We start from the raw sequence: 18,996 nt of genomic DNA on the forward strand, positions 1-18,996 counted from the left end.
TGGGGGCGGGGCGGAGGTGGGGCAAAGGCGTGTCGGAGGCGGAACAGAGGCGTGGCTAGTCCCTCGCTCCCAATGGATTTGAGCGGTCCCCTGAGCGGCAAATTTTAAACTTGCTTGTCTGCTCAAAATATCTGAGCCTCCTGCTGCGCTGATGACAGATGCAGGGGGTAAGTGCATCTGCGCAGCGCGGCTCAGCACGGCCTACTCTACTATATCCCAGGCCTAAGATCAATGGTATATGCTATGTGCACAACTGCTTAATATTAGAATTATCCACACATTTTGCTCCTCTCCTGATCGTTTTGGTATATTTGTTATGGCCAGTTGCTGTGTTACCAATATCTGCCTCTCCTCAGGTCCGCCGTGAGGTTTACCATGGCCCTTGACTCCAGTGTGGTGGATGATGTCAGTAGCCCGCTGGTTGAGTGGGTGGAGGGGGCGGGAGGTTTGCAAGGCTCAGATGGTTGATTAATGCAGTACGAAATTTGTGTAGAGGCTACGCAGGACCAGGAACAAGGATCGCTCGACCCCTTCCTACATCATACCGGCTGTCCCCCCGTCAGTGGCACGCCTGTCCATTCCGGCCACATACTTCCAACCAGACGGGCTACAAAACAACGACCACAGTCCCACTCCTGGCATTATGTCACTTAGTTCTCCCAATCTCATAATGCTCTACTTTTTTCATTTTAAGACGACTCTCCTCATGGCAGACAGATGCCTCATGTCCACAGCGACTGTTGCAAACCTAGCATCAGCGTAGCGGGTCTGGTTTCGAAGAACAATGTCAGTGGTATATGTGGGAATCCTTTATGCACCCCAAGACCTTCACCCAGTTCTCGAGTGACCCAGTCATGAACATTTGAATAATCCATGTGTATATCTCCCTCCTTCTTTCCTAGAGGTTTTCACAAGAATGTGTCTTCTTAGCGTAATTTGCTGTGTTCTTTACAATATCTGCCTTCTCTCCATTCCCTTTTCACTCCTTCATGGAGAGCGATTTGGTATTCAAATACCTCCCTCCCCCACAAGAAATAATAGTGGTGTTCCAAGTTCCCAACTCTTCTTCTTTGACCCCTATAGTAGGTCCCTCTCAGCCTTATAAAGGGTATTGTAGGAATCTTTGCTGCTGCAAAACAAGTCAATGCATCTCACCAACAGACTTGATAGTAGTATTACATTGACAGCTATGCTGCCCCCTCTCAGTATTGTGTCTGTATTAGATTGTCATCTCTATGCACCAGGTATTCCCTCTTCCTATTGGTTATATATAGGATGACTCGTCCTAGTATCCAGTCTGTCCCCACCACCCAGCTTCCTATCTGTCTCTCTCCACCGCCCCATAACGTTAGTAGACAGTGCGAAAAACTCCTCTCAACTCTGCATTGATCCCTCTACTCTGCATTGATCCCTCTACTCGCCACCACCGCTCACGGATTTCACCAGATGAAGTGGCCCCAAAGTACTCTTCTCCACACCCCAAGGCCTACATTGTTTAGCAACTCTCAATGATCTGTTTAACCGTTTTCAGATATGACGCTTCACAAAGCATCTTAAAAGTGGGGTACTTATATCTCAGCTAATTTCCAACACGTCAGTCAACACAATTGGCTGAATGTATGTAAGCAAGTCTTTATTTATATAGCGCCATTAATGTACATAGCGCTTCACTGTAGTAATACACGACAATCATATAAATAATAAACAATACAAATAACACATAATGAGAATAGGTGCTTCAGGCATAAAAGTAATATTTAGGAAAAGGAGTCCCTGCTCCGAAGAGCTTACAATCAAATTGAATGGATTCGTACATTTGGTGCACAGTAGGTCGTAGAACCTAGATATAATATACACGTGCCATAACATGATATACAGGTAACGTTGTATACCTGTGACATATTACACACATCCATTGGTAACGAGCTAATGAGATTTATTTCAGCACAGAGCTAGAACACAGACAATCCTCACACAAACCTCACACAAACCTCACACAAACCTCACACAATCCTCACACACCATGCAGACTGACAATGACGCGAAGGATCATTTCCCGCGTAAAGTGACCTGAGGTAATTATTGCGTGGAGCGTGATGAGGTCACGAGTGTAAAAAGCTGGGAGAGCGGCGCAGGCGTTCTCACGTCTGATCTCTATGGTACGCTAGCGCGGTGACGTCACAGCGCGGGAGGCGTGAAGTGAGGGCCGGGCTCCGCAGCGCGCATGCGCAGTGCTCTTTGTGTGTGGAGCTGGGCGCTGGGTTTCGAGTGTCCGGGCCGTGTGTTTGGGGGGAGCCGCCGCCGCCGCCATGGTGAAGAAACGGAAGGGCCGGGTCGTCATCGACTCCGACACGGAGGATAGCGGGAGCGACGAGAACTTGGACCAGGTGAGGAGAGAGTGCGGCCTGAGGCCGGAGCGCGGTGTGTTTGTCTGGTACATTATCCAGGCCTTAGTCTTAGTATGAGGCTGTTCCGACTGCGCTTCTCCCCATTACGCAGTCTGGGACCGGCGACCGCCCCCCCTACCCCGATCTCAGACCAGCTACCCCCAACCTCTTACCCGGTCTCGGACCTGCGACCACCCCCCATCCCTTTCCCCAATCTCAGATCTGTGAATTCCCCCCCCCCCCCTCCTTCCCCGGTCTCGGACCTGCGACCCCCTTCCCCGCTCTCGGACCTGCGACGACCCCCTTGCCCGCTCTCGGACCTGCGACGACCCCCTTGCCCGCTCTCGGACCTGCGACGACCCCCTTGCCCGCTCTCGGACCTGCGACGACCCCCTTGCCCGCTCTCGGACCTGCGACGACCCCCTTGCCCGCTCTCGGACCTGCGACGACCCCCTTGCCCGCTCTCGGACCTGCGACGACCCCCTTGCCCGCTCTCGGACCTGCGACGACCCCCTTGCCCGCTCTCGGACCTGCGACGACCCCCTTGCCCGCTCTCGGACCTGCGACGACCCCCTTGCCCGCTCTCGGACCTGCGACGACCCCCTTGCCCGCTCTCGGACCTGCGACGACCCCCTTGCCCGCTCTCGGACCTGCGACGACCCCCTTGCCCGCTCTCGGACCTGCGACGACCCCCTTGCCCGCTCTCGGACCTGCGACGACCCCCTTGCCCGCTCTCGGACCTGCGACGACCCCCTTGCCCGCTCTCGGACCTGCGACGACCCCCTTGCCCGCTCTCGGACCTGCGACGACCCCCTTGCCCGCTCTCGGACCTGCGACGACCCCCCCCTTGCCCGCTCTTGGACCTGTGACCGACCCCTTCCCCTGTCTCATCTATTATTGTGCCTGGTCACTTGTTGCTTTGCTCACTGCCCTTTGCCCGCAGATCGGTGCATTTCTGACACCTTTGTGCCAGTTTCTCTTTTCTGTCGGTCTTATTATGTATGCCATGTGTCTCGCTGATCAGTGCCCCTCTTCTTGTGCCTGCTCGCTCTGTTTTTTCACATTGCTTGTTCCTCGATTGCGTCTTTTCTGTGCCTGGTCATTTGCTGACCGCTCTATGCTTCTCTTAGTTGCCACCCAGAGAGAGGTTTGTGCGAGGAACCGACTTCTCTGTTAAATCAGAACACTGCTCATTTGATGTGTTAGGAAAGTGGTTTCAATTCTTTTGTCTACATCTGTGTGGTTCTCAAACTCCCTGGATCAGCAATGCCACCAAATACTTTATTTGTGATCCCTGGCACCTTTCAACATTTCTCACAGACAGCCCACCCTTACAATCTGTGCGTTTTCTATTGCCACTAAAGGCTGATTTTTTTAGGATACAGTTTTAGAAGTTTAAAAAATATATATTTTGACCTAACAAAGCATGGTATATGACGACCCTCCAAATTATTATTATTGGGAAGTAAGTGGCCTATATTCGAGAGACAATGCTGAGCCTTCATGCACCTTAAATCCATTCAAGGTGCGTTTGGTCCTACCACCTACAGAAGGTGCCCAGTGAGTGTAAATACTGTGCCTAATCCGGACATGCCTTTTTGATGGATTCATAATGGTTGATTTAATATATTTCCTGACTCGGTTGCCTTTTCAAATGTTGACAACGCTTACAAAGGATATCCACACAGTTCAGTGAGTAACAATTGTATTCTCTGTGTACGGTTACATTTTGCTCTTATTGTGGTGTATATAGAACCCTGCCCGAGTCAGTGTGTGAGAGAGTGCACAAAGATCCCTTGAGTTCTGTGCCAACAGGACCAGTAGGCCACGCGTATAGTGCCCGCGACGCGTGACGCCACCCGTCGCCGCTAGCGAAAGTTGTATTTCGCTTTGCTGCGGCGTTGCGGCCGAGCAGGCCATTGATTTGTTCAGGGGCTGTCACATGAGGCGACAGCCCCTGAAAAATCAAATATTGCTTCAAAAAATCGCGTCGCTGTCGCGCTTACTAGAAGCGCACTCAGCGGCAACAATGCATTGGTTTTCGGGCGGCGTCGCTGTCCCTATAAGCGCGGCCGTAGTTCTGAGACCTGTTTGTTTGAATTTAAGGGGTTTTACGTTTGTGAAGCAAACTTATTAAGCACTTAAACATAACTGCTACATGCTGTTTAGTGTTTATCTTTTAAATTGTGATTTCACTTGTGTAAAGAAGAGTTGAAAAAGAGTAGTGACATTTAGTTTCCAATGTAAATCATGCAGCCATTTGAGGTGCCCCATGAAGACTTGCTAAGTGGTAATGTCCATGCCTTTTGGAGTAGTATGTATGTCTTTATTTATATAGCGCCATTAGTGAACATAGCGCTTCACATTAGTACTACACGTGACAATCATATAAATAACAAATAATACAAATAACAGATCATGGGAATAAATGCTTCAGACATAAAAGTAACATTTTGGAAGAGGAGTCCCTGCTCCGAGGAGCTTACAATCTAATTGGTGGGGAGAACGTACAGATACAGTAGGAGGGCATTCAGGTAAGTGCTTCTACAGGGGGCCAAGCTTTATAGTAGTTGCATCCCAGTGTCGGCTCCTTGGGACTTTGGGCAAGTCTTCCAATCTCCCTGTGCTTCATTTACCGAGATTAGATTGTAAGCTCTGCGGGGTAGGGATTTATGCTTCAGGCATAATTCTGTGTACACACGCTATGTACAGTGTTAGCACTACGCAAGAAGAAAAAATATATATTACCCTACATACTCCTGGCTATGTGGCCGCCAGAACTAGGTAACACCTCGTAATAGAAAATGACATGTTTAGTGAAATCCCTGCTACATTATTTCTGCTTGAAATACCTCTATGGTTTAACCAGGCAATCTCTGAAAATAAGAGTGACTAAATATTTAACTTTTTATCACTGATTCATTTTTTTTTTTAACATTAATATTTCCATGGAATGATGATAAACTTGTCCGGTCACTTTAAAATAGACTCCCAGCTTTTTTTTTTGATATGCACTTTATATTTGTGTTTCTTACATTTGAAAAGTAAAAAATAAACCAATGAAACAATTACCTGTGTTATTGGGTCCCTGCCATACACTTTAAAGCATGGGTTGTCCAACTCCAATCTTGAAGGGCAACCTGCAGGTCAGGTTTTAAGGATATCCCTGCTTCAGCACAGTCATTGACTGAGCCACTGATTTAAGCCAACTGTGCTGAAGTGATAACCTGAAAACCTGACTTGTTGGTGGCCCTTGAGGACTGGAGTTAGCCACCTGTGCTTTAATGTATCATCCAACACACATCTATTTGCCCTTTTAACCTTTTCAGTGCTGAGAGCCTGGATCCCTGGCATTTTTGTGTTGCGTGATTGTTCCTGGAGTGATGATGTGATGTCTGGTCCTTGGATACAGGGAGTGGAATGGGCGCCTGTCGCATTTTGACCAAGTTGCAGCTCTGTCAGAGCAGTGAAGCCAATTGCCCTCTAGAAAACAAGCATTGGCCCACGACGTTACCTGGTACATCATAAGGGCACTGAAAATGCTGAAGAATTGGAGAGGCTTTATCTGTGAAGGTTTCCATGGCTGGAGAATGAGTAGCGGTGCCGATAAATTGAACATGTACCCCAACCCAGAGCAGCTTCATTGGCCAGACATAACTGCGAGGCAGCAGGTCAGCTTGGCCGGCCAGTGACCATGACTTGCCTGCCGCGGGCAGAAAATACAAAAGTATGCCCCACTTCAGCGATAGTATTTTTATCTCGGCCGGGGTTCTGTGGTGTTGGAAGAGATCATGGCCGTTCCAATGTACTTTAACGGGTGAGAAGCGCAGTTATGTGCAACGTAGGAGACAGGTTCTGTTCTCCTATTATTTAGTGTAACTATGGACCCTTGTTATTCCTGACGTTCTTGGTGTAGAACTGTAGTTTCCACAGGGTGGTCCACTAGTTTCAACTTTCATTCCCCTCTGTGTCCAATCTCTTGCTGTCAATTCTTGACATTGCCCATTTGCCATTTTCTTGAAGAGAAAATATATTCAGACCGTATTCTGTTTTATAAGCTTAAAATGACACCGCACACATTTGTTTTTGTGACTTAATGTGGTAATGTTTAGTTGAACAATTAAAACTGCATCTCAAGTTTAAAGCAGCAATAACACTTTCCAACTTTTTCCTCCTTTAAAAAATAAATATATATTATATATATTATTTTTTATATGTAAAGCATGTGACAATATTCTACATTCTTACCTAAGCTGGTAATCGTTTAATGCTCCGGTTATAAACCTATAATAAAAAAAACCTGATTGTGTGCCTAACATAATGGTCGCTTCAGTCAGTGTAACTCAGCAGCTACAATGTATCCTTATATTACTAAGGTGGCATTATCTGTTACAGTTTAAACTGCTGGGAATATTTGCAACAAATTATCCTGAACAGAAGTGTGTTGCAAAGATACTGCACTGCTTGGGAGATGGGTTAAAACCTGCCGTAGAAATCAAAGGATGCTTTACAACTTATTAAAAATTGCATTAAAAGTTGGATAAAAATATAAAAAAAAAACAGTCCATATTGTCTAGTAATACAGAACTGATTTGTATATAATTTAAAAAAAAAAAACCATAAAATTTATTAACGTTTTTTGCTGCTTTTAAGACCAGTATACTTTGCAGTATAAATCTGTGCATTGCCTGTCTCCAAAACACACTGTTAAGGCCCTGATTCACTAAAGGGTGCTAAGCTTTAGCACAACTTGACTCGCATTCATTTGGGTGGGACTTGGGACATGCTAACGCTTGGCACCCTTTAGTGAATATAGGCCTAAGTATGGCATAGGCTGGGCTCAGGAGGACAAAAAGCTCAAGGAAAGTATCAGTTTGTAACCACTATTATACAGGAAAGGAAGGGCTGTATAAGAACTCCTTAAGTAACGTTGGTTACATAGGATACAAAGTTGATTTGAGAACCAGGCTGTTTGGTTACATGCCTGTCGTCATTACAGGAGATATGAGAACCTCGTGCATTTACGCCGTCCGATTATTGTCGGTTCAAACTCCTGACCGAGCAGTCATCTAGCAGCAGCTGTTTGTTACATACCAATAATACATAGGGAATCCATCCAAGAGACCTTTCATAACCGGTATCCAATGTCCCCATCTTATTCCTTTCATGTAGGAGCTGCTGTCACTTGCCAAGCGAAAGAGGAGCGATTCGGAGGAGAAGGAGCCGCCTGTGAGCAAACCCGCAGCAACCTCCGACTCGGAGACGTCCGATAGTGATGATGAGGTGGGTACCTGGTGCCACTGTTGCTTGGAGTTATCTACTGCTTCAGACTTCATGACACCAAGTAATTTTTAGTTTGTTCAGAAAGTATATTTTCTGGGCCTGTCTCACTCCCAGCTTCCTTTTAGACGGGCAAGATTCACAAAAGAAACGCATAATCTTCAACTCCCACCACATGTATTTCTATCTTTCTTTCGCTCTCCTTCCATTTTTTATTTTAGCTGAGACTGGAAAATAATGTTACTATAATTAGTGGAACTTGCCTCTTTATGTGATAAAGATGAGCCCTTCTTCCAGGAAATACCCCTTGAACTCTTTAAGTGTGTGAGTGCCATTTGTGACACACCATATCACATAAGTTGTTGGTTACTCTTTAAGCCATATGGGTTTCCCGCTCTTAAAGGTTTATAAAATGTGCTGGAATGTTCTAATACCCCCAGCATTCAAATGCAAAGATGATTGATCATCTGAAAATAAATCAGAGCAAGAATGTCTTTTTGGGCATTAAGATGTCCATTTGTCAACATTCGTAATATTTAGTTTGATTGATTTACGATGACATATTCTGCCTGTATCCTGTGTACCTCCATCTTGGCAGTGTATGATATTTGACAGTGTAAAGCGTAGTGCGGAGCTCTGCAACTTGCAGCCCGTGGATCAAATCCGTTCAGCGAAGCTTCTTGTACAGTCTGCTTGTCCTCATTTCTTTGCAGCCAGGCGCAGTATTTTACACGGAAGCTCACTTCTAAGCTTGGTAAATGTAAATACATGATACAGATAATGTAGATCAGTGTTTTTCAACCACGGTTCCTAGGAACTAAACCTAAAAGGTTTCCTGTAATTTGCAGGTCATTTGAAAATGTTACAAAATACAGAGGAATTGACAATGTATCTGATCTCAAACGCGCTATTAGAGAGGGCTGGGGTTCCTTACAAAGCATCTGATCTCCGACACTATTAGAGAGGGTTGGGGTTCCTTACAATGCATCTGATCTCAGACGCGCTATTAGAGATGGTTGGGGTTCCTTACAATGCATCTGATCTCAGACGCGCTATTAGAGAGGGATGGGGTTCCTTACAATGCATCTGATCTCAGACGCGCTATTAGAGAGGGTTGGGGTTCCTTACAATGCATCTGATCTCAGACGCGCTATTAGAGAGGGTTGAGGTTCCTTACAATGCATCTGATCTCAGACGCGCTATTAGAGAGGATTGGGGTTCCTTACAATGCATTTGATCTCAGAAGCGTTATTAGAGTGGGTTGGGGTGCCGCAGAATTTCACATAGGGTTCTTTAACCAAAAAAATTTGGAAACCACCGGTATAGATGCTTGGAAAAAGAAAGTATAATATTTTTGTGTTAAATGTCATTCCAATGCTCTTATTCGAGACCTTGTTTCTGATCCGTATCCCTGTTGAACTTGTTGAAGAGCCCTGGCGTAGGGTAAGGCTTTATCAGCTTGCTCGTTCCACGCGACATAATCTTACTCTCGTTGTGCAGTGGACGGTCGGTGGAACAAAAAACAAAAAGAAGGCGAAACCTGGGAAAGGGGGAGAGAAAAAGGGCGCTATGAAGAAACCGACAAACAGAGCAGCCTCTTCTAGCAGCTCTGACAAAGACAGCTCGGCTGAGAGCTCGGCGCCTGAGGAAGGTGAGAAGCAAGCCCGCCCTTCGGCTTGGGGGAGGGGTGTATATATTGATGGCTATATAGTCACGCAAAGGTTCTGTTGGCTCTGGATGGTCTGTTCCAGTCAAGGTTTCTAATTCTTACCCACAAGCATTCTGGTATTTGTAGTTTCTTTCTTGAATACAAAAAACAGGGTTACAGGTATAAGAATGATAAGGGATTGGAGTTTAAACCAGGACTGCACCAAACAGCCATGTAGTTAATTAGCAGGCAGGTGTAAATTGATGGTGCCTGTACCAAAAATGTTCCTGTTCCGTGTCTGTCTCCTACACCGCATCTTGTTCTCGCCCCATACCTTCACTGCTCGTTTTCAAAGAGGAACATTACATTAGTCCTGAATTTCCAACTCGCCTCCCATTAGAAGATGATTGTTACGTGCATTTGCTAATAGAAAACTTTTTTTAATATAAAAGTAAGGGCTGAAAGTGGAGGCTGAAATATTGGTGACCTTTGTCCAAGCTATGGTTCTCTACAAAAAAGGAAAGCTGATTTGCCCATTTTCTGCTGCGTAGTCTTGATATCCTAATTATGGTAAAAGACAACGATTTTATAGGTGTGCTATCCCAAGAAAGCTTTGTATTACTTCTCCTATGAGACTGTTCTATGCTTCCAGTGATGGGGGGTACGGGGGTAATGGGTTTCTTGCCGCCTTTCAGCTTCAGGGCATGGCCTCTTGTTCTAACATTTCTCTTACTGTGGAAATGCTTTAGATCCATACCTTATTAATGCCAGTGAGTTTGAAAGCTCGTCATTGGTCGACTCTCCCTCATTTTTTCCAGGGGGATTGTAAAAGAGAATGAGGTTGTTGTACAGTGTGACTGAGAGGGGCACGGCACAGACGAGATGTTCCAGTAAAAGGACGCTTTCATGGTCACTACTGTCAACATGAATTGTTGTCACATTGTGTATCATAATGCCATGGGCAGTGATGTCAATTATATGTTGCAGCACTACAGAGACCAGTCCCAGATTAAGCATGCCATTCACACACGCTGGAGAGTAAGGCATTTTCCTGTTCCCTTTAACACTCCTTTTGCAATTTGTTTTATTCTGATGACCGCAGCCGTGAGATTTTTTTTGAGGGGCAGGCGCGGCGCTTAGAGGCCCTGCGCTCTTCCCCAAAGAATTTAAATTAAATTCTGGGGGGCGGCGCGAGGCCTCTGCAAGTTCCCTTCCCTTGACTCAGACGGCATCGCCATGGCAATGCGACATCAAATTACGCTTGAGACAAGGTAAGGGAGGGCGCGAGCAGTGGGGGAAAGCAGGCAGGGGGGCGCAGGGCAAAAAGTTTGAGCACCCCTGTACTAGTGGAGGTTGCAAATCGTCCACTAAAGGGTTTTTTGAGCTGCAATTTTTTGTTCACTAATTTGTATTCACTTTATATTTATTCACGGCTATTGCCTTTATCACTGCGCCACCCATTTTGCAAGCATTGCATATTTCTGTCACCCCTGTACTAACTCATAAATTGCATTAAAAAATGGAGTAAGCATTATCTAATACTACAGAGCTCATTTCTTTAAACCAGAAAAAAAACCCACATGTAGGATATTGCTTGGATTTCTCCTGTAATTACAATTTACATTCTTATCTGCATGATTCCCGGCTGTGTCTAACTCGAAGCTGCCAATGAGCCCTAGTTATGAAAAGTGACATTTCAATGTGATCGACATTAGATATGTCCTCCTCACTGTCCATGTATAAAACAATGGAGGTCACATGAAAGCAGGGACTCGGTGAGGCACAGGGTGATGACGTGGTTTTCCCACGATCAGACTGTGCGAGTGTGTCTCTGTAGCTGGAATGAATCCTGCAAGCTTGTTTATTTCAGCCCATTGCATCACGTTCTCTTTTTGGAGATGGGAATATTTCCACCACTACAAAAGCTTGCTGTGTTTTTCAGGTGAAGTTTCAGACTCCGACAGCAACAGCTCCTCCTCCAGCTCCGAGTCAGAGTCTTCATCAGAAGATGAGGAGTTTCATGATGGTTACGGGGAGGACCTGATGGGCGATGAGGAGGACAGGGCCCGGCTGGAGCAGATGACGGAGAAGGAGAGAGAACAAGAACTGTTTAATCGAATAGAGAAACGAGAAGTATTAAAAAGACGGTAAAGCATAATATTTACACTTGCAACATCCTACGTACATAGTAACTATAATCAATATTCTGCTCTGGTTTCAATAGTATGACATTAGTTTTTGTTTTTGCTATTTAAGGGGTTGCTGCAAAAGTGGTTAAGTATTAATAGGTGTCTTACTGTAATTCTGTCCAATTTAATTTGCACCTGTAATTTTAGCCAATGTGGGTCTGTTTCTGTTCCCAACATCGCCTCTGTGTGGCTTGAAGCCAAGATACTCCGGCGGTAAAACATGGCCCATGTAAGACTAGAAGGTTCATTGTATACTTTTTTTGTCCTGTACTTTGATTCATGTTTATTTACCAAGTTGTAATTTTCCTCTGTTCTATTAAACCAGGGGCGGCCAACACCAGTCGTCAAGGGCCACCAACAGGTCAGGGTTGCATGATTCCCTGCTTCAGCACAGGTGGTGCAGTCTTCGACTGAGCCACTGATTGCGCCACCTGTGCTGAAGCAGGGATATCCTAAAAACCAGGCCTGTTGGTGGCCCTTGAGGACTGGAGTTTGTCACCCTCATACTAAACGGCTCCACTAGTCTCCTTTTGCCAAGAGATACATCTGAAATGGTATAACCCTCCCTGCCCGGCTCCTGGGGAGTTTACATCATTGTGCAAAGGCTGACTACTCAGAATTAAATACCTTTACTCAGGGGCTGGATTCGGGCGGCTGGGCGATGAGGTAGCGAGGATGTATAAAAGTGGGCGCAAGGAACGTTTTGAAGTCCACCTATCATTTATTTGTGTCCCAGAGCACAGGAGCCGCTCATGCACACACTGATAATGTTGTACTGTATTTTATAGTGGACATATTAATACGATTACACTAGGCCCCCACGGGAATCCTGAAGGGCTTTCTTACGTGACCCGATACCTTTTGGCCTGTTTGGGAACTGCCACTTCCATACAGACTGAAGAGGAATATTAGCGCCGATCCGCGGTTAGCGCCGATCCGCTGGCACCTGGGAGCCCTCTTTCCTGAGGCCCTCTGTGGCGGGCCGTATTCCTTAACTATTCAGGACTCCATTCCTTTTGGGGATCCTAACGTAAAGGTACTGCCCCTATCTACAACATAATAAACAGGAGGGCCGGGCCTGTGCTATTACTTTATAAACATTACTCATCTACTCTCCCGAGGCTCCTCTCCTCCTCCTGTTACCTAAGCTTCTCGAATCTTCTCCCTCACTGAAATACTCTTCCATGATATCAGAATCCCCATGGGAACACAGGGTGGGGGGCGGTATATGCTAACCTGCTAGTAACCCTCTAGGAGGGGAGGTTACAGTAGTATGTTACAACTCTGGAAGATGGGCACTATTGTGAATGTTTAAACAATTTCTTAGATTCGGCTTTGGAATAGCGGGATCTTTATCTAGCTAAGTACCAGTCCAAAACAAAAGCACTACAGCCCCTATTTACTAAGCGGTGCTGTTCCAACTTTGACCCATTCACTACAATTTGTCTTCCTGCAATGGTAGTGTTCTTATGGAGTACCACAGCTTAGTACAGGGGTGCGCAAACTGGGGGACAACACGGCGTCAAATTACACCAAAGGATCACGTGACATGACCTCGCGGTGTCATTTGACACCGTGCACAAAGGTGGGGGGGGGGGCGCGAGCATTTTGGGGAGCACCAAAAGCTTGTGCACCCCATGCTTAGTAAATATGAGCTGATTTGCTGTGTTTTAAATCGTGTGTGTGTGTGTGTGTGTATCTCTATATCTCTATATCTATCTCTTTGAAACATGTCGAATACTGAAAAGAGAAGCTAGTAAAACCCCAGGTGTTGATGAGTGAGGTCATGTTATCACATGATCAATATAATGCAAGGTTAAGCTACACCTCTGCAATCCCCTTTAAAATCCCTGCAGATTTGAAATCAAGAAGAAGCTAAAAACCGCAAAGAGGAAAGAAAAGAAAGAGAAAAAGAAGAAGCATGACGAGGACCACGAAAAGAAAAAGCAAACACAGATGCTGGATCCCCAGGTACAGGTACATGAACCTCCTCATACTAATTTGTATACACCGATCCTACAAGGAATCTGCTAGTGTCGCTACCTGCGCGCACTCCTGTTTATCCACCTAAACCTCCGCTTTCCCGTCTGTGATAATATTCTTGTTTCATTCTTCCCTTTTGCCTTTGGAGCTCACTGAACAAACCTGATCACCAGAAATGTCACAGTATGACTCAGCCCATGGGTATTTTCATTGTAGCACCTTGATTTGTTGGCAGATTTTTGACTTTTCAAGGCTCTCTGGATTCCTGTACAGGTTGTGACATTTTTTCCTTAATCAGGCGAAGCGTTCTTTTGCACATGTAGTTTGTACACCGTCTGAGACCTTACAAGCTGTGTTTTCTGAAGACCTCTACAAAGCGCATGTACAAATTAAGCCTTCTAAGGTCTCCTGTGGTCCATTTTAAAGCAGGGGTGTCCAGCTCCAGTCCTCAAGGGCCACCAACAGGTCAGATTTTAAGACTATCCCTGCTTCAGCACAGGTGGCTCGGTGAACGACTGAGCCACTGATTAAAGTCACCTGTGCTGAAGCAGGGATATCTTGAAAACCTGTCCTGTTAACAGCCCTTGAGCACTGGAGTTGGCCACCCCTGATTGTAAAGGTACCACTATATACAAATGTCTAGCTGTCACTACCTTCAAGTCTTTGCACATAAATGCAAGGTGATGGATTCAGATCATCATTGATGTTTGGGGTACTTCTGGTCACCTCCTTATCTAGGTAACCTCACACAACAAAGAACGGAGGTCAAAGAGGGATGAGAAATTGGACAAGAAATCCCAGGCCATGGAAGAGCTGCGGGCGGAGAGAGAGAAGAGGAAGAACAAGACTGGTACGTTCGGAGACCTGGCTGGCCATATTATGATTGTCACCTTTAAAGTATTTTATTGTGGCTACTCTGGCTTCCTATGCCCAGGGGGTTACGCATATCTTAAACCATTAACTAGGTGTGATGTGGTGAGCACTTTAACTTGTGTTTGTGCCGAGATTTTTTTTTCCCCTCCACATTATTTATTTTTCCCCCATTATCACAGCCGAGCTGATTGCCAGGAAGCAGCCCCTGAAAACAAGCGAGGTGTATTCTGACGATGAGGAGGAAGAGGAGGATGACAAGTCTAGCGAGAAGAGTGATCGCTCCTCTAGATCTTCTTCCTCATCTGACGAAGAGGAGGAGTACGTGTACCTGTGCTTGTTCTGCATGAGTAGGAGTTAACCCCATACCAACAATGCGACTGGCATTTCCAATTGATAATGCCATCGTTGGTCAAACACTCAGAAGTAGGTGATGTGCTGTAATCCAGGAGCAGCCAACTCCAGTCCTCAAGGGCCACCAACAGGTCTGACTGAGCCGCCTGTGCTGAAGCACGGATATCTTTAAAACCTGACCTATCGGTGGCCCTTGAGATCTGGAGTTGGCTGCTCCTGCGTGTAGTCAGTGTTCCCAACAAAAATCTATACATTTTTCACAAGATACAAACAAGTAAAAGTTTCATTAAAGCAGCAGAACATGTAGCACTAGACAATTATTTTTCTTTATTAAAGAATTAAAGCAGGGGGTCTCTGTAGCTGAATTGCTTTTAATTTCAGCTCTGGGGACCCCCTGCTTCCAGTGATGCTTACCTCCAGCAGTGCTGGTATCGCTGTGGAGTTTAAATGTCCAGGTCACGTGGGCCAATAGGCAGCCATACCGGATGACGTCACGGCTTTCCGTGGGACATTTAACCCTCCATTTCTTTAGGCCCGCAAGCTCCCTAGCTGCAGAGATGCATACCTCCGTAAGGGGTGCTGGTATCTCTGGAAGCAGGGGGTACCCGAAGCTGAAATTAACAAAGTTCTGCTCTGAAGACCCCCTGCTTCATAAAAGAAATAAAAATAATCGTGCAGTGCTACCATTTTATGCTGCTTTTAAAGGCCGTCGTCTCCACCCTCCCCCTGAATTTTTCTTTAGCTTAAAAGATGGGGTTTCAGCCTTTGTCATTTTCTTCCAGAAAACGACACATATGGCCGTCGTGGACTCCCGATGACGTAACTTTCATTGGTGGCCTTGGCAGCCATATTTGTTGCGGCATTTGACCTGTGCAAATTTTTTTTTTTATTATTTATTTTTTGCTATGGCGGGCCATATTATCCATACCTGAGATTTAGTGGTTAATTTAGCAGCAACCGACAGGAACCCCAGATCCACTAAGGCACGCAAACTGCGCTCTTCCCCCCCCAACCCTCCCTCAACACCTCCAAGCCTAGAGCATTGTGGGTGCTTCCTCATATCTGCACTGATTACTTGAGATGTACAAGACGTTTGCGTTATGGGTCAGAGTTCACAAGCATATCGAGTCAATGTGCACTGTAATTTAATATGCAAATTTGTTAATTTCTTCAAATTGATTCGCTTGATACTAAACCCGGCGTACACGCCATGTTTCACTCGCTGCCAGGCGACGCGGCGTACACACCATGTTTCACTCGCTGCCAGGCGACGCGGCGTACACACCATGTTTCACTCGCTGCCAGGCGACCCGGCGTACACACCATGTTTCACTCGCTGCCAGGCGCCCGGCGTACACACCATGTTTCACTCGCTGCCAGGCGACCCGGCGTACACACCATGTTTCACTCGCTGCCAGGCGACCCGGCGTACACACCATGTTTCTCTCGCTGCCAGGCGCCCGGCGTACACACCATGTTTCACTCGCTGCCAGGCGACCCGGCGTACACACCATGTTTCACTCGCTGCCAGGCGTACACACCATGTTTCACTCGCTGCCAGGCGTACACACCATGTTTCACTCGCTGCCAGGCGTACACACCATGTTTCACTCGCTGCCAGGCGCCCGGCGTACACACCATGTTTCACTCGCTGCCAGGCGACCCTGCGTACACGCCATGTTTCACTCGCTGCCAGGCGACCCGGCGTACACACCATGTTTCACTCGCTGCCAGGCGCCCGGCGTACACACCATGTTTCACTCGCTGCCAGGCGACGCGGCGTACACACCATGTTTCACTCGCTGCCAGGCGACCCGGCGTACACACCATGTTTCACTCGCTGCCAGGCGCCCGGCGTACACACCATGTTTCACCCGCTGCCAGGCGACCCGGCGTACACGCCATGTTTCACTCGCTGCCAGGCGACCCGGCGTACACACCATGTTTCACTCGCTGCCAGGCGACCCGGCGTACACACCATGTTTCACTCGCTGCCAGGCGACGCGGCGTACACACCATGTTTCACTCGCTGCCAGGCGCCCGGCGTTCACACCATGTTTCACTCGCTGCTAGGCGCCCGGCGTACACACCATGTTTCACTCGCTGCCAGGCGCCCGGCGTACACACCATGTTTCACTCGCTGCCAGGCGCCCGGCGTACACACCATGTTTCACTCGCTGCCAGGCGACCCGGCGTACACACCATGTTTCACTCGCTGCCAGGCGACGCGGCGTACACGCCATGTTTCACTCGCTGCCCGGCGTACACACCATGTTTCACTCGCTGCCAGGCGCCCGGCGTACACACCATGTTTCACTCGCTGCCAGGCGCCCGGCGTACACACCATGTTTCACTCGCTGCCAGGCGCCCGGCGTACACACCATGTTTCACTCGCTGCCAGGCGCCCGGCGTACACACCATGTTTCACTCGCTGCCAGGCGACCCGACGTACACACCATGTTTCACTCGCTGCCCGACGTACACACCATGTTTCACTCGCTGCCCGGCGTACACACCATGTTTCACTCGCTGCCAGGCACACGGCGTACACACCATGTTTCACTCGCTGCCAGGCGACCCGGCGTACACGCCATGTTTCACTCGCTGCCAGGCGACCCGGCGTACACGCCATGTTTCACTCGCTGCCAGGTGACCCGGCGTACACACCATGTTTCACTCGCTGCCAGGCGACCCGGCGTACACACCATGTTTCACTCGCTGCCAGGCGCCCGCCGTACACACCATGTTTCTCTCGCTGCCAGGCGACCCGGCGTATACACCATGTTTCACTCGCTGCCAGGCGCCCGGCGTACACACCATGTTTCACTCGCTGCCAGGCGACCCGGCGTACACACCATGTTTCACCCGCTGCCAGGCGACCCGGCGTACACGCCATGTTTCACTCGCTGCCAGGCGACCCGGCGTACACGCCATGTTTCACTCGCTGCCAGGCGCCCGGCGTACACACCATGTTTCACCCGCTGCCAGGCGCCCGGCGTACACGCCATGTTTCACTCGCTGCCAGGCGTACACACCATGTTTCACTCGCTGCCAGGCGCCCGGCGTACACACCATGTTTCACTCGCTGCCAGGCGCCCGGCGTACACACCATGTTTCACTCGCTGCCAGGCGACCCGGCGTACACACCATGTTTCACTCGCTGCCAGGCGACCCGGCGTACACACCATGTTTCACTCGCTGCCAGGCGTACACACCATGTTTCACTCGCTGCCAGGCGACCCGGCGTACACACCATGTTTCACTCGCTGCCAGGCGTACACACCATGTTTCACTCGCTGCCAGGCGTACACACCATGTTTCACTCGCTGCCAGGCGACCCGGCGTACACGCCATGTTTCACTCGCTGCCAGGCGCCCGGCGTACACACCATGTTTCACTCGCTGCCAGGCGCCCGGCGTACACACCATGTTTCACTCGCTGCCAGGCGACCTGGCGTACACACCATGTTTCACTCGCTGCCAGGCGCCCGGCGTACACACCATGTTTCACTCGCTGCCAGGCGACCCGGCGTACACGCCATGTTTCACTCGCTGCCAGGCGACCCGGCGTACACACCATGTTTCACTCGCTGCCAGGCGCCCGGCGTACACACCATGTCTCACTCGCTGCCAGGCGACCCGGCGTACACGCCATGTTTCACTCGCTGCCAGGCGACCCGGCGTACACGCCATGTTTCACTCGCTGCCAGGCGCCCACGCCATGTTTCACTCGCTGCCAGGCGTACACGCCATGTTTCACTCGCTGCCAGGCGACCCGGCGTACACACCATGTTTCACTCGCTGCCAGGCGACCCGGCGTACACGCCATGTTTCACTCGCTGCCAGGCGACCCGGCGTACACGCCATGTTTCACTCGCTGCCAGGCGCCCGGCGTACACGCCATGTTTCACTCGCTGCCAGGCGCCCGGCGTACACGCCATGTTTCACTCGCTGCCAGGCGACCCGGCGTACACACCATGTTTCACTCGCTGCCAGGCGCCCGGCGTACACGCCATGTTTCACTCGCTGCCAGGCGCCCGGCGTACACACCATGTTTCACTCGCTGCCAGGCGCCCGGCGTACACGCCATGTTTCACTCGCTGCCCGGCGACCCGGCGTACACACCATGTTTCACTCGCTGCCAGGCGCCCGGCGTACACGCCATGTTTCACTCGCTGCCAGGCGTACACGCCATGTTTCACCCGCTGCCAGGCGACCCGGCGTACACGCCATGTTTCACTCGCTGCCAGGCGACCCTGCGTACACGCCATGTTTCACTCGCTGCC

At 48.7% G+C, this 18,996-nt stretch overlaps 1 protein-coding gene across 1 annotated transcript in view; it reads left to right on the forward strand.

Annotated features, from left to right (window-relative positions):
• Positions 1–2,217: 2,217 nt before the first annotated feature.
• Positions 2,218–18,996, forward strand: part of RTF1 (RTF1 homolog, Paf1/RNA polymerase II complex component) — a 29,895-nt gene continuing 13,116 nt past the window's right edge. Inside the window, exons 1-7 of the mRNA XM_075613457.1 lie at positions 2,218–2,387; positions 7,560–7,670; positions 9,168–9,318; positions 11,258–11,462; positions 13,361–13,481; positions 14,226–14,337; positions 14,540–14,678. Coding sequence (XP_075469572.1) covers positions 2,310–2,387; positions 7,560–7,670; positions 9,168–9,318; positions 11,258–11,462; positions 13,361–13,481; positions 14,226–14,337; positions 14,540–14,678 — 917 coding nt within the window. The 5' untranslated portion in view covers positions 2,218–2,309. The remainder of the gene's footprint in view (positions 2,388–7,559; positions 7,671–9,167; positions 9,319–11,257; positions 11,463–13,360; positions 13,482–14,225; positions 14,338–14,539; positions 14,679–18,996) is intronic.

Source organism: Ascaphus truei, chromosome 9 (genome assembly GCF_040206685.1).
Source record: "Ascaphus truei isolate aAscTru1 chromosome 9, aAscTru1.hap1, whole genome shotgun sequence".
NCBI lineage: Eukaryota > Metazoa > Chordata > Amphibia > Anura > Ascaphidae > Ascaphus > Ascaphus truei.